This window comes from Panthera onca, chromosome B4 (assembly GCF_046562875.1).
Source record: "Panthera onca isolate mPanOnc1 chromosome B4, mPanOnc1 haplotype 2, whole genome shotgun sequence".
In the NCBI taxonomy this organism is placed as follows: Eukaryota; Metazoa; Chordata; class Mammalia; order Carnivora; family Felidae; genus Panthera; species Panthera onca.
In genome coordinates this window covers 52,497,174-52,513,845 of record NC_138345.1, presented here as the reverse complement: position 1 = coordinate 52,513,845, position 16,672 = coordinate 52,497,174, and the positions used below count along the sequence as shown (strand labels likewise).

The 16,672-nt window shown below is 35.6% G+C and overlaps 1 protein-coding gene across 1 annotated transcript in view; it reads right to left on the bottom strand.

The window, feature by feature from the left end:
* The window catches only part of AEBP2 (AE binding protein 2), a 71,126-nt gene that overhangs the window by 12,235 nt on the left and 42,219 nt on the right, over positions 1-16,672 (bottom strand). Inside the window, exons 4-5 of the mRNA XM_060658231.3 lie at positions 5,513-5,699; positions 1,570-1,694 (exon numbers count right to left, since the gene is read on the bottom strand). Of these exons, the coding sequence (XP_060514214.1) occupies positions 1,570-1,694; positions 5,513-5,699 (312 nt within the window). The remainder of the gene's footprint in view (positions 1-1,569; positions 1,695-5,512; positions 5,700-16,672) is intronic.

Sequence of the window (16,672 nt, the reverse complement as noted above, 5' to 3'; positions counted from 1 at the left end):
TGCTTGGGATTCTCTTTCTCCCTCTCTTTCTGCTCCTCTCCTCCCCACCCCCACCCCCGCTCTCAAAATAAATAAACATTTTTTAAAAACACTAAAAAAAATAATAAAGATGACTGCAGGGGCGCCTGGGTGGCTCAGTCGGTTAAGTGTCCGACTTCAGCTCAGGTCACGATCTCGCGGTCCGTGAGTTCGAGCCCCGCGTCGGGCTCTGGGCTGATGGCTCAGAGCCTGGAGCCTGCTTCCGATTCTGTGTCTCCCTCTCTCTCTGCCCCTTCCCCGTTCATGCTCTGTCTCTCTCTGTCTCAAAAATAAATAAAACGTTAAAAAAAAAAAAAAAAAATTTAAAAAAAATAAAGATGACTGCATAATAAAACAGCAAAGGGCCTGGTAAAAAGAACAACTCTGTTACCTCCTAGCTAACCAAAAATAGTTACTGCTTTTTCAAATTTGGTACTTTTCCTATATTGAACAACACAGTCATTCAGCAAATAAACGGACTACTATGTGTCAGGAACAATTACAGAAACTTGGGATACATCAGTAGAATAAATAAATAAAAAATCCCTCCTTCAGGGCACCTGGGTGGCTCAGTCAGTTAAGCATCAGATTCTTGGTTTGGCTCAGGCTGATCTCACAATTTCATGAGTTCAAGCCCCATGGTGGGCTCTGTGCTGGCAGCACAGAGCCTGCTTGGGATTCTCTCTCCCTGCCCCTCCCCCACTCACAATGTCTCCATGTCTCTCTCTCTCAAAATAAATACATAAACTTAAAAAAAAAAATCCCTCTTTCATAAATCTTTAATTTTATGGCCATTATCTTATTTCTTTAGATGTGTTTCTGAGGCTGAAGGAAAAGCATGTAAGCACTCAGGGATAAGACTTTTTTAAAAGAAGTCTAATACTCTAACTTTACAAATGAGGAAACCAGAAAAGACACCTAATTATAAGGTCAAAGCCTGATCTGCAAATGCCTACAAGCCCAAATGTCACCCTAATATTCCTAAATAGCTCAAATTAAAGGCTAAAATATTCAATTGAATCATCAAAATGTTGAACTGTGGGGAATACAGTTGACTCTTGAACAACCCAGAGGTTAAGGCTGCCAACCACTCACCCAGTCAAAAACCCACATATAACTTTTGACTCCCCAAGAACTAACAGCCTACTGTTGACCAGAAACCTTACCGAAAACATAAACAGTCGATTAACACATATTTTGTACATTATGTGTATTATATACTATATTCTGACAATAAAGTAAACTAAAAGAAAACACTAAAATCATAAGGAAGAAAAAAGACATTTACAGTACTTTACTATGTTTATTGAAAAAAATCTGTATGTAAGTGGATCTGTGCAGTTTAAACCCATGTTGCTTAAGAGTTAACTGTATTTGCTTTACAACCAACAATACAAGTAATTTTTAAAATACTGATAAAGCAGAACTTTTTGATTTTGTTAAAATATATATTCTAAGGTTTTGAGCAGTTTAGAAATGTGATTGTGAAAGTCAAAATACATGTTCTTGCAGACCTACATAGATAATTAAAAAACAAAAACAAATACTTACAGTACTATGAAAAACAACACTGTGTCCCTTCCCTAAACTTTCTATATGAGCTGAGAGGTTAAAGCATATGGCTCGATGTCTTATCGCATCCAGTGTTTGTGCATCGAAGAAATCATGTGGTCGTGCTAAAAGTCAACACAAAAGAAGTAAAGAATATTTAGAAAAATGTAACAATTTGCCAAACAGCCAAATAGTCCATTTTCTACAAAAATGTAATAAGTAAGGGTTAAAACAATTAACAAGAATCTATCTGGTGTTTAAATAAAAAATTTTGTTTTGCTTTCAGAACATGGGTTCTAGCTGACAAGAAGAATATACAAAAGCTAATGAGTGAATGTGGCTTAATTGTGCCGTTTGGTGTGGGAGGTTGTAACCTCAGACCTCATGATTCCACATTTCAGCTATCTTTTCCATGTAATTTCATATTTCACTCCAGCATCTTGCCTGAGCACCAGTCCTGCATTTTCAACAATCTGATGAGTATCTCCATCTATCAACACACTGAGATCTAATTCACCACAGCCAAACATATAACATGTATGTCAGGAATACTCTATATTTATAAACATGTAATCAAAAATTTTCCAAATTTGGGGCACCTGGCTGGCTCAGTGGGAGGAGCATGCGACTCTTGATCTCAGGGTCATGAGTTCAAGCCCCACGCTGGGTGTAGAGATTATCTGAACAAATAAACTTAAAAAAAAATTCCAAATTTGACAAACTGGTAATATTATTTTGGAGTTCTTGACAATTATTTTCTTGACTGTAAATAACTCTTCCAACAACAATCTAAGAAAATTATGAATACATCCTTGAATGCCAATGAGTCCGCCAAAATTCTTTCTAACTCCCAACTCCACCAGTTATTAGCTGTGCAGCTTTAGGCAAACTGCTTAATCTACTTGGCCTGTTTCCTTATTTGTGAAACGGAGATAACAACAGCTATAGTTTAGGAAAAAGAAATGCATGTGAAAAATGCCTTCATAAGTCACAAAGCAGTTTATATTAATAAGCTTATACTACTTTTAAAAATAAACTCACAAACCTAGAGTAAGCTTTAGTGTAATCACAAAACTATACACTAAAGGTTTAATTTGGTAAGAACATTTTTTAAATTTCTATTTTCATCCCGCTAGTATTATTATAAATTGTGCTATTTTTATTCCTAATAAGAACATTGCTCACAACAAGGAAAATGAATTTATTTTACAATTGCGGAGCTTACTAATACATGTAATTTTTCAAGATCATATGTAATTAAGAATTACATTTTATTGACATTAAAAGAGAGGGCTTGATTTCCTGCTACAGCATATTCTGAATTACACGTATGCTGATTTACCACACTATTCTGATTTACTACTATATGAAGTGGATTTTCCTCTACTAATCATGGAGTTCTCAGAACACCTACACAAATTCACCAGAGCTTTTGTGAGGAAATGTTTCACCAGTTGGCATACTCAATACAACAACCTAAATAGCTTTTTTTTTTTTTTTACCGGATCTTTCTTCAAAAGGAAATAAGCAAAACAACATCAAGTAATAAACTAGCAAAACCCACAACACTAGGAATGCAACAGGAAATCAGTAAGAAAAAAATATCTGACATATACGGAATAAAAAAGTCATGATTTTACTTAAACACTGAGAAACAAATTCCCTTCCTGTTAGATTTGTAGCTACTGGGAGGAAAAGAAAGCATACTCTATTCTGTCCATGCTCTCCAAATACACTTTTTCCTGAGCATGATAAGCACTTAGGAAAAATAGAAACTAAAATAATAGTCTCCAAAGCAGGTCTTGTCATGATCCATTAGGGTAAGGGAAGAAAATAGTATCACTACTTTTTTTTTTCCATCTCAATGTTTTTTTCATATATCCTTCTTGGTGATTGTTTTATAACGTGCATGAGCAGCATTACCTGTGTGTACTGTGTAAGTACATGTTGGGAGAGGGTGCCCAAGCATTTTTTTTTTTTCTTTTTAACTGATGAGCTGTACAATCAAAAACTTCTGGAGACCACAAAAATAGAGGCTCTATTTTCCTGTGGTTCAGAAGTAAACATACCATCTGATTTCTTTTTTTGCCCTTCAGGTATGGTATTATGGGTATCCTTCCCAAGAACAGTACCATAGTTATGTAAAAGAATATTCTTAGGAGATGCATTCTAAGAATCTATGTTGTAATCAGAACAAAAAAACTACATATATAGGGAGATAAAGCAAATATGGCATATTCTCTAAATGAAGGATATGCAAGTATTTATTGTACTCTTCTTTCCACTTTACTTTGAAGTATGTTAAAACAGAAAAGCTTCGAAATAAATTTTATAAATTGTATCAAAGAGAAAATGACTTAAGCTGCAGTTCTACTGTTCATTGATATACTTCTCTCTCACTTGAGTGAAAATGACCTTTCTGAATCACATGAGGAAGGCACTAGCAAAGTGATGATTTTACTACACTGCTACAGATAGGCACATTTTTAAAGAAGGAATGGACTGCAACAGCAGCAACCCTGCCATTCAAATCTTAATAGTGACTGCTCACAACGACAGCTCCTGAATCTTTTAAAGCTCATATACTCAGGATTATCTTTATTCTCCCCCCATAAAACGGGAAACAAAAAGATTGTTTTTCCCCACCACTCTCCCTACACAGCCTGTTTTAGTAGTTAATACTGGAAAAAACAACACTCTCAAAAGAGGCCATATACTTAAGCAGGCACCAGTCCCTCCTTCTCTAAGAAAGAACTAGATATTTAACCCATTCTCTTTAAAAGAACTAGCAAATTGCATAGATACTACCAAATAATACGAAAAGTCAGTAAGTTTAAATGATTACTACGTATACACAGAGATGAAAATAGTAATGAGGCTATTGAGTCAAAGAGGCGGGAAAGTGATTCTCAACTTTGAATACCATAATATATATTTAGCAATTTTCTGTGTGATTGCAAGTACCACATCAATATTCAAGTAAAAAAAAACAGATGTAATTTCTGTTTTTCTAAAAGGAAGTCAAAAGGAAAATGGATCCATAACCTAAATTCAATAGCCAACTTTGAAAAATAAACATTTATTTCAAAAATAAGAAACTTAAAAGAGAGCTTAGAAAAGTTTGTCACCCACGGTTTGTTCATTTGTCCACTGTAGCTCTGTAGTAACAAAAAAAATTGAACATTTTAGAGACAAGCCTTCTAGTCTGGATTAGTGTCTGGAGTCTCTTCTACGTTCTAATCAAATCCCAAGAGAAAAGGTAAGGTACAATCTATTTTTTTTCTATCTAGTTCACCCTTGCAGTGGACTCCCTTTCAATAACAGCTTCAGTCAATTCTCGCTCTCCATTCAGGATGTGCTGAATCAGCCAGCACACCACAAACCAGGCAGAGTGCTAGGCTGTGGAGCTTCAACATCAATTCCTGCTCCCCACATATATAAAACTTATCATCTAGACTATATCCTAAATATTGAGGATACATTTCATAATCTGGTAATTAAACATATTAACATATGTGTTACAACACATTTAAGTACAGAGACACACACTACAAATAGTTTTGCTATTCACCCATACCACTGTGCAGCAGATTGGTTACTTTTACTTCATTATTACCTTTAACATGTTCAAATTTTCTAAAATACCAACACCGCCATATTTTAAATTTTCTTGTTTTACAGCAGAATCAAAGGAACCCTCAAACTCTAACTGTATACAGACTTTGTATTCTAAGGCCACATATACTTACCCTCTCTTAACTAGAAAGGTAAGACAAAACATACATCACTGAACTCTCACACTAACACCCAAGGGATCCCATCTGTTTATTACTGTTAACAAAAATACACAGAGTTAAAGAACAGTAAAACCTGAATTTGCATGAAAGCCCAACATAGAAACAAAAGCTATCTACTACATACAGATTTTTAGTGAAAAACTTACGTAATGAACGTCGTCTTTTGTTCTTTAATTTTCTCCTTTTGTTCATTCCAGCTTTAGAAGGAGATTCTTCTTTGGCCTTTGGCTGGCTAGAAACTTTTGAGGAGTTCTGCTGACTGAAGTGTGTGGGTACATGGCGAGCTAGCCCTCCCTGAGAAGCAAAGCTGGCATTGCAGCCACCAACAACACACTAGATAAAGATAAAAAAGGATGTCAGGGATGCTATGCAAGGCACAAGTATATGAAGGAGTGAATACTCTGTTATTTTCAGAAGTAAATGAGTAACACTATAGAACTATTCCAGATAGAAACTACGAGAGATTACTACACCCTTTCTTTTTATAAGGTGCCCCAAATAATACATATTAGGCAGTGGCAGAGCTGGGAAATAAAACTCTAGTGTCACGACTCTCCAGTTTACTGCTCTTCCCACTGTACACAAGACAAAAATAGTGAGATCTTCTTCCCAGAAAAATCAGGTTTTGAATTAATCACTTTGCTAAGAAAAACAGTTAACTTTTTTTAAATCAGAGAATTACATATCCTGACAATTACTTGGGACTCCTAGATTTCTTTTTTAATGTTTATTTATTTATTTGAGAGAGAGAGCACGAGAGTGCGATGAGCATGGGAAGGACAGAGAGAGAGGGAGAGAAAAGAATCCTAAGCAGGCTCCGTGCTGTCAGCACAGAGCCTGACGCGGTGCTCAAACTCATGACACGTGAGATCATGACCTGAGCTAAAATCAAGAGTCGGATGTTTAACTAACTGAGCCACCGAGGCACCTGGGGACTCCTAGATTTCTAAAATTATTTTTATCTTAACCATACATCCTATTTCAATACGTTCAGCAGCCTCCCTACTGTTCTACCCTGTTGTAACAGGGAAGAAATACAGTGATACTGACTTTTAAACAATTAGACCCAGCTACTCCGAGAAGACTTACCCTCAGGGTTGGTTTTACCCAACTCGTTAAGTTCCATTAAATAATGCCTCTTTAGCCTTCAGCACTTGCCAAGACTGAGATAACTACGCAAGTCACCTGGCAGATCTGCTACTCCAACAATGAATGCAGAACGTTTAGATATCACTAAAATTATAATAAACAAATTAGCTACAGTACAAAGTGTATGACATCTAACAAGTGAATGTTAGTAATTAAAACAAATGCCATTTACAAAATGATCACCACAGCAAAATTCATAGCTAGATTTCCAGGGGCTCTTCTATTGGTAACTAAGCCAATTTACTTAGATTCTGACTTGACAACCAAACTCCAAGCATCCAAATCCGCCAAATCATGTCAAACACCAAATAAATCTATCACATTGTTCCTAGGTGGTTCAACGTACAATAGAGTTTATCTAGATAATACCACAAAAAAATGTACATGTTTCCAGGCTCTTTCTTTCAATCCAGGCAACTTTACCATTTTAAACTTCAACTCTCTACTAGGGATCCTATCTTTATTCACTCTCTCTAAATCTACCCAACTTAAGAAAAGCTCATCCCTTTGCAACTACATGGATGGAACTTGAGGGTATTATGCTAAGCGAAATTAGAGAAAGACAAATATCATATGACTTCACTCATATGAGGAATTTAAGATACTAAACAGGTGAACATAAGGGAAGGGAAGCAAAAATAATATAAAAACGAGGGGGACAAAACCTAAGAGACTCTTAAATATAGAGAACAGAGGGCTGCTGGAGGGGATGTCGAGGGGGGATGGGCTAAGTGGGTAAGGGGCATTAAGGAATCTACTCCTGAAATCATTGTTGTACTATATGCTAACTTGGATATAAATTAAATAATAATTAAAAAAAAAAAAGCTCATCCTCCTTTGAAGATACTCTCACACTTTCAGACTGCTTATCTACGTATCGCAATTAATCCTTTCTTCAGGTATTTTGAAGGCAAGAACATACTTTTATGAATATATATACGTATACATATGTGTGTGTATATCCAGAACCACCTTGCAAATCATAGCTATTTCTAAATATATCTGAAGAACTCAACTATTTATAGATTCTGGTAAAACTGATGCTGGCTGAAACATTTCAGAGCAAGCCCCTCAGGCAGTGTCATTCATAAATATTCTATTTATTCTGTATACAACAGACCTTTTATGGGCTTAATGGCACTCAGCATTGCTAATAAAAACCTTTGCCCATTCTAAGGTGTACACTAAGAGGCAGAGGAATGATTCAAGGTTTTAATTCAAATACTTATTTAAAAAAAAAAATTTTTTTTTAAGGGCACGGGGCAGGGGGACCAGAGTGGCTCTCAGTCAGTTGAGCATCTGACTCCTGGTATCGGCTCAGGTCATGATCTCAGGGTGGTGGGATCAGGTCTGTGTCAGGCTCAAGCACGGAGCCTAATTGGGGATTCCCCCCCCCCCCATTTGCACACGCGAGCTCTCTCTCCCTCAAAATAAAATAAAAAATATTTACTCTATGTACTGTGCACCATGCAAGATGCTAGAAGTATAAGGATGAATAAGACACAGTACCCCCCTGAAAGAGCTTACAATATGTCAGTAGGCATATGACACCTTAAAGAACTACAGTTAGGCTTAGGGGGCAGAGTGCTATGGGAACCCTGAAAAGGAGCAATTAACCATATCCAGTGCTTGAAAGTATTTCACTCAATTCTTTTAATACTTTTTTAAATGTTTATTTCTGAGAGAAAGAGAGACAGACAGTCGATCAGTTTGAGAAAGTGCACGTAGGGGAGGGTCAGAGAGAGAGGGGGACAGAGGATCCAAAGCAGGTTCTGTGCTGACAGCAGACAGCCCCAAGTGGGGCTCAAATTCAAGAACCACAAGATCATGACCTGAATTGGAGTTGGACAATTAACCAACTGAGCCACCTAGGTGCTCCTCATTCAAGTCTTACAATGACCTTATCAATAGTGTTACCCTCAGCCTATATCAAGAATGTTCAGCTACAGATTCTGGCGATGAAAAGTTTAGCATCTAATGGTTACTGAATTCTTAGAATTAAAAAATTTATATTTAAAAAAATATATATATTTCAAGTGCCAAGAAAAAATAATGCTTTTTAAAAGTTTCCATCTCCTATTGATTACCACACTGCCATAGAACGACACTGTCCACAAAAGCCACTAGCCAACTGTTGCTACTTAACACTTTAAGGCAACTGTAACTAAGAAACAAAATTTTAATTTTATTTAAATTAGTTTTTATTTATTGAGGTGAAATTCATGTAACACACTACTTTAAAGTGTATAATGCAGTGGTCTTTAGTGCATTCACAACATTGTATAACCACCAGCTAGCTCCACATCCTTGTCAACACTTGTTATTTTCAGTTTATTTTATTAATCTTTTATTGAGGAGGGCACCTGTTGGGATGAGCACTGGGTGTTGTACGGAAACCAATTTGACAATAAATTGCATATTAAAAAAGAATAAATAATAAATAAATAAAATCTTAAAAAAGCAAAAAAAAAAGTAATCTTTTACTATTAACATTCAGGCCAGCCCTTCCATTTTAATTTTCAATTAAATACCTGATACTCAATTTCACTACTGAAAAACTTTTAAATGTATCTGCAATAGCTTGCTACGTGAATCTACCTCTCCAACTACAAATTTTTGAAATCTAAATAAAGATCAAGTATTCAGCATCTGAAATGAGAAGGCTTAAGTAAAATTACCCTCATGGGTTAGTTTTACACTGTCCAATACATTTTAATCATTAGATACCTATAGTACTAAGCACTTGAAATATGGCTCTTCTTAAAAAATATTGTAAGTATAAAATATGCACTGAACTTTGAAGATTTAGTACCCAAAAAAGCAAAAACTTTCATTAATTCTGTATATTGCTAAGATGTTGAAACAATACAAGGAGTTAAGCCAAAGATATTGTTTAAATTATTTTCACCCATTTCAATTATTTTAATGAAACACTGGAGAATTTAAAATTATATATTTGGTTCACACATATTTGTGTTACACAGTACTGCACAAAATAAAGCCACAGAGTATTTATTTTTCTTACTTTTCAATTTTAGAAGATATCATCCTTGTATTTCCTAACATCTACTTTAAAAACATACATTAATTGTCTTTGGTGGCCCATGTGTCAGATACTTTAAGGAATACAATATAAGTAAGATAGTTTTTGCCCTGGAATTCCCAGTTTAATATTGGTTATTCAAACAAATCCGCTGGAAAAACATCACATTTCAAACTTCCGAATAGCTACCTGAATACAATTAAGACAGAGATGACAGTAACAGTTTCAGATCCAAGCCCTCAGGTTTAAATTCAGAAGGATTTTGTGATATAATTCCATCCAGCATTACCCTTAATTATAAGGGTCCGAATACAATAGCAGATACATTTTGTCCCAGAATCCTTCAAGACTGCAACGAATAGGCCCTGAAAGCATCTAGAACTGAGTAAATATCACAAGTGTATTTTAATCAGTGGTGATTCAATGCTCTGGAAATGAATGAGAATTCTAGTAGAAAATAGTTTTATCTTTGCTTTTAATCATTCATCCATCAAGAATCATAAACAAACCTAAAAAAGAAAACCTAAAAGTACAATGAGAATTTAAAATGAGAGAGAGTCCTTTATTAAAAAGAAATACGAGGGGGTGCCTGGGTGGCTCAGTCGGCTGAACGTCCGACTTCGGCTCAGGTCACGATCTCATGGCTTGTGAGTTCGAGCCCCGCGTCGGGCTCTGGGCTGATAGCTCAGAGCCTGGAGCCTGTTTCGGATTCTGTGTCTCCCTCTCTCTGCCCCTCCCCTGTTCACACTCTGTCTCTCTCTCAAAAATTAAATAAAACAAAAAAAAAAAAAAAAAAAAAAAATTAAATAAAACATTTAAAAAAAAAAAAAAGAAATACAAGAATCACACACATTTCACTTAAATACAAATTTTACCCTAGAAAATAATTTTAAGCATCATCTAATGAAAATTCCATCCATTATGTATATATCACAGAAAACAAGGTAAGAGACAAATCAGCTATTGCCTCAAGTGGACTTTCATTCCTCTCAACAAGAATATTTCATGGTGAATGTGGTTTTAACGTTCAAAGATTCATTTTTTCCCCAACACATACAATGATCCATGAATTCAAGCCACCACATTGATGTCCTGATTTCAACAATCAGGGGAAAATCTGGTTGTTGGATACCAAATGCTTTAAATGATCTATTTCCCAAATCCACTGAAATACTCTCTATATACTGACTACTGTTGTGGTCAAGCAGCTGTTCTAAAATGTGGAATCACTGTTTTTATTTTTCGCCCCAAACATGTTCAAATGAAGCAATACTAACAATGTCTTTTCTAGTACTAAGACCGCCTTATTCATATATTCCCAGAAGTGCTATGAAAATCTACAAGGGGCTACTGAAACACCGAGGACAAAACATCAGTTTCACAGGAGACATGGTAGTATTTATTAATAAAGTAGGTAATCTAAAGAAAAATAAAAATTCCGGGCGGGTAGAAATGTTGGTTTTTTTAGTTGTGACAAATGTATCACAGTAATATGAATGAGGCAACACTAAGGGAAACAAACTAGGTGAAGGCACATGAATAGTCTGTTATATCTCTGCAGCTTAACTTTTCTGTAAATCTAACATTTTTCCAAAATAAAAAGCTTTTAAAAATTCCAAGTAGAGGGATGCCTAGGTGGCTCAGTCAGTTGAGCATCCAACTCTTGATTTTGGCTCAAGAATCTCATGGTTCCCGAGATCGGCCCCCATGTTGGGCTCTGCACTGACAGTGCAGAACCTGCTTGGGATTCTCTCTTTCTGTCTGTCCCTCTCCACCGCTCCCCTGTTCACATGGGTGCACACACTTGCTGTCTCTCTCTCAAACAAACAAACAAAAAATCCAAGTAGAAAGCACAGCCACAATGATTGTGATTCATTTGAGAACTACAAGTAGTTCTTATGGCTGGAACACTACAGTAAGGGAACAAATGAGTCATGAAGCAGATAAATAACAGGTATGAAGATCTTATTATGCATCATGCTAAGAAATAGGGATTTTAATTTGGAAAGAGGAGTTATCATGGATTTCAAACTGAGTGACTAACAGAACCACAGAAGATAAACGGGGGGTAAAAGAGTAGAGTAAGAAGTAGCAGTCATATTCAAAATATATTGAGGATCTGTGCCTGGGTGGCTCAGAGTTAAGCATCTGACTTCGGCTCAGGTCATGACCTTGCGGTTCATGGGTTCCAAACCCGCATCGGGCTCTGTGCTGACAGCTCAGTGCCTGGAGCCTGCTTTGGATTCTGTGTCTCCCCCTCTCTCTGCCTGTCCCCCATTCATGCTCTGGTCCCTCTCTCAAAAATAAATAAATGTTAAAAAAAATTTTTTTTAATATACAGAGGGTCAAATTGACAGGATTTGCTAATGTATTTACAGGAGTACAGGAAAAGTTAAGAGAGGAATCAAGAATGATACAGGGCTCTTAAAGTGAGAGCCCTTGATCTTACTATTTACCGAGTCTAGAATAGAACCATGTTTGAAATGAAAAACCTCAAGATTTTGTACATGTTAAGTTCAAGATACTCTATTAGACATCCAAGCCAAATATTCCATTCTGGAATCCAAGAGGTAATATTGTTAGGGCTAGAGATAAACATCTGAGAGTAATCAGAATATAAAAAGTATTTACTAGTATTTAAAACCAAAGGACACCTAGGGTAAGAACTTTGAGAGCACTCTCCAACATTTAGAAGTCAGGTATACCAAGCAGAGATCAGCAAAACTGACTAGACAGGAGCAGCAGCCAATGGCTTTGGAAATAGAGGTTGGAGGGATGAAGAATAGGCAAGTGTGGTATAAAAGAGGCCTAGAAAAGAAAGGTTACATCAATAAAAATAAGATCCCAAATGTGACATGCACACAGTACACACAGCATATCTTTTTCCCCCTCAATGCTTTTTCCCCCCCTTTCAAAGACCATTGAACTGGCAGTCACATTTACCATAGAAATGCTGCTTAGTTAGTATAGAGTACCTGGTAAGAGAAATACCTTGTAGAAGAGTAATTCTGAAGCCTAGGCACACATCCAAATCACCTAATTTTTTTTTTTAAATGTTAATTTATTGAGAGAGAGGCAGAGCAAGCAGGGAAGGGGGCAGAGAGAGAGGGAGAGAGAGAATCCCAACGAGGCTCACGCTGTCAGCACGGAGCCCAGTGCAGGGCTCAAACTCACGAACTGTGAGAGTCGGATCTAAACTGAGTGAGTCACCCAGGTGCCCCTCAATTTTTTTAAACATAGCAAAATGCCTGGCTGTGTGCCCCAGATTCTGATTTAACTGGTCCTGGATGCAACTCTAGCACCAGGATTTGGACAGCCAGTAGCACAGTTCATACAGTAAAGGAAGAACTACTTCAGTCTTAACAGCTTTCCAAATAATGAGATCCCTGTCATTGTCCAATGGTGACCAACTCATTTTTCTTTTGGGGGAATAAAGGGAATCATTTTTTGTCTTTTAGAATCATGATGACCAATGCAGTTATTATTCTTTTTTATAGTCAAATAATTCCATGTTTGGTCAGCAGGAGCCTCCTAATAAGCACTGGCTGCCAAGGCTAGGGAGCTTCAAATACAGACATACAAAATGTCAAAGAAGAATTAAAGACAGCAGAACAGGGTATTTAAAGCTTCATATTATTACAGAGAATGTGTCTTAAAAATAAAAAGATTCTTACAAATATATATATTAAAATATATATATATATGAGGTGATGGATGAGTTAACTAGATGGAGAGAATACTTTCACAACTGTATACATGTATCAAATCACCATGATGTATAATTTAAATTTCTTACAATTTTATTTGTCAATTATACCTCAAAAACCTGGGGGAAAAAAGCAAGCGATTTAAAAATTATCAAAATCAACTATCATTACAAAACAGGTCATTAAAGAACATGAGAAGGAAATTATTTCACCATCCACCACAGTGAATACCAGTATCATTCACTATGTAACAAATTACCAGAAACTGCCTGAATGCACAACTGTAAAGTTATCATAGGTTAAATATGGTTTGATAAAAAATTTTTTCTTTATCAAGAATGCAGGCTAGCGTTTTGATTCCAAAACACCTAAAAAGAATGACTACTTTATGTATCAAGCTTGAAAGAAAATCTGAGTTTTCAAGCACTACTTTAACACAATGAGAAGTTATTCAAATGTGTCAATATTACAAATGGAGTCAATCATGTTGAGCTACAGGACGCTATCTGCTGAGGAAAAGTCACAATAAATAAATTAATCCGAGATAATTAAATAACTATACTCTGTTCAAAGTAAGGAGAAACAGGATGGAGAACTATTTATCATGCTACTGGAAGCCAAAAGAAAGCTGGAGTAGCCATACTTATATCAGACAAACTAGACTTTAAATTAAAGGCTGTAACAAGAGATGAAGAAGGGCATTTTATAATAATTACAGGGTCTATCCACCAGGAAGAGCTAACAATTATAAATGTCTATGCGCCGAATACCGGAGCCTCCAAATATATAAAACAATTACTCATAAACATAAGCAACCTTATTGATAAGAATGTGGTAATTGCAGGGGACTTTAACACTCCACTTACAAAGTAAGGAGAAACATGTAAGGGAAGCAAAACTACATATCGAGCTTATCTCATAAAAAGTATAACTACATAATTTCAAACAAATACAAATCCATCAAGACAAACCACTGCCCCATTAGCAATAAAGGAAATCAAAAGAATCACCAAACAAGCTGTATATAACTACTTTTTTTTTTCTTCAGTTAGGCAAAATATGTATTTCTAAGTGTGGTGGTATTGAAGCCACTTGGCTCTGATAAAGCTTAACACCAGATAACAAGAATCAAATTTAAATTGAAAAGGAAAAAAAAGAAGACCAAGAGAATAGTTTAAAATATTGCCATATTCTACTACTGTGAACACATGTAATGTTTTGTTTGCTTTTAAAGATTTTATGTAATCTCTACACCCAATGTGGGGCTCAAATTTACAACCCCAAGATCAAGAGTCCCACGCTCTACCAACTGAACCAGCCAGGCATTCCAACACATGTAATGTTTTCCAAACCTTTAATAACTAAAATATTTCACTACATTTAACAAAATGGCAGCAGCAACTCCCCTTCCCACAAAGTCTAAATGTATATATAAAGCACAGGTATATATACCTGACAAAGTGAACGTGGGGTGGGGGAATTCTATCTAGGAACAATCCTTGTACTTTAATTATCAAATATAAATATCATAAAAGCCCTTGGCAAAGAAACTGTATTTGCATTTTAAGAGTACATTGATTTTACAAAACTAAAGTTTCATAAGCTAACATGATTATTTTCATATGATACTATCTTCTTATCAGACATTAAGTTTAGGAAACATAAAACTAGCCTTAAACCTAATGACACATCCACCACTTTCTTTTATTTCTAATAACAAGTTACTTAGGTCTTAATGACTTTCAGTTTCAAGCCTCTGCCATTGCCAACACTACAATGGAGACTACTACCCTTCAAATATTTAGACAGTTGCCCCAGAAACTACATATATATTCAGATATATATATTCAGATATATTCAATATTTTAAAATCTGATTAGATGAGCATCAAAATAATAATAGTCATGAATTACAAACCAAGGAATAAAACAAGAACACAAGTTAAGGGGCGCCTGGGTGACTCAATCAGTTAAGCATCTTACTTCAGCTCAGGTCATGATCTCATGGTTCGTGGGTTCAAGCCCCAGCTTGGGTTCTGTGCTGACAGCTCAGAGCCTGGAACCTGCTCCAGATTCTGTCTCCCTCTCTGCCCCTCTTCCACTCACGCTCCATCTCTCTCTCTCTCTCTCTCTCTCTCTCTCTCTCAAAAATAAACACTAAGAAAAATTAAAACAAAACAAAACAAAAAAAAAACCCACAAGTCCATTCCTAAATAAATGATTAATTGGCAGACAGACATATAAAGAACAAAGAAGGCTCTATAAGTATAATACTTACCAAAAAGTTTAGATTGAGAAGCGGAAAACATACTCATTTTGTAATCCTTATATTAGTAATTGATTCAGCCAAGAATCACCAATAGAAACTAAAACTAATTCCAATGGGAAACAACTTATTTACGTACGTTCAAAGTATCTCCCCAAAACTTATTATAAAGGGACAAAGAATAAGTTTACAGTGGAGAACTTGGCAAATTCCACCTTCATCAAGTGATCTAGGTAACATTATCTACGATGGAACAAACTGTCATCAAGTATCCCTTGACATAATAGTGAGAATTTTGTTGTATTTTCTCCAAAAATTCATAAACCCAATCTCATCATTACCAACAATCCCAAAACAGGGAATATACTACAAAATAAAAGGTTTATATTCTTCAAAAATATCAGTGCCATGAAAAATACAGAAAGGCTGAGAAAACTTTATGAAAATTAAATGCAATATGAGATCCTCAACTGGATTCTAAGCAGACGGAGAAAAAAAAATTAAAAACAAACAAATAAAACAAACAAAAAAACCAAACAAACAAAAAACCTGCTACAAAAGACATTAGTGGGACAATTAGTGAACTTCAATAACTAATAGCATCAATGTTAAATTTCTGGGTCTTGACAACTATTCTAAGGTTACGTAAATGAATATCCTTGTTCTTAGGAAATGTACACACTGAAGTATTTAGGGATTTTGCTCCTCTCAAATGTTCCAAAAAATGTGTGTGTAGGTAGGTAAGGAAGGAGAAAAAGGGAGAAAGGGAAGGAAGGTAGACAGATGAAGAAACGGATGATGGATAAATATAGAACAAATGTAGTAAAAAGTTAATTGGTGAATCCGGGTTAGGATATATGGAATTTATACATTCATGTGAGAGAGAGAAAATATATGGGAGCTTTTCATCTTCTCTGCAAGTTGAAATTACTTCAAAATTAAGTTTTAAAACTCTGCATTTTAGAAAAAGCACCATAAAAAGTAAAGGAAAAAAAAAGTCAAAATAAGAAAAATATTTAATTCCTATCATAGCAGAGAAATGTTTTTCCTACTTTTAAGCAGATTAACAAGATTTCCAACCTAAAATTACAAAAATAATACAGGAAGAAAGGTAATGAAAATATATAGAAACATATTTACAT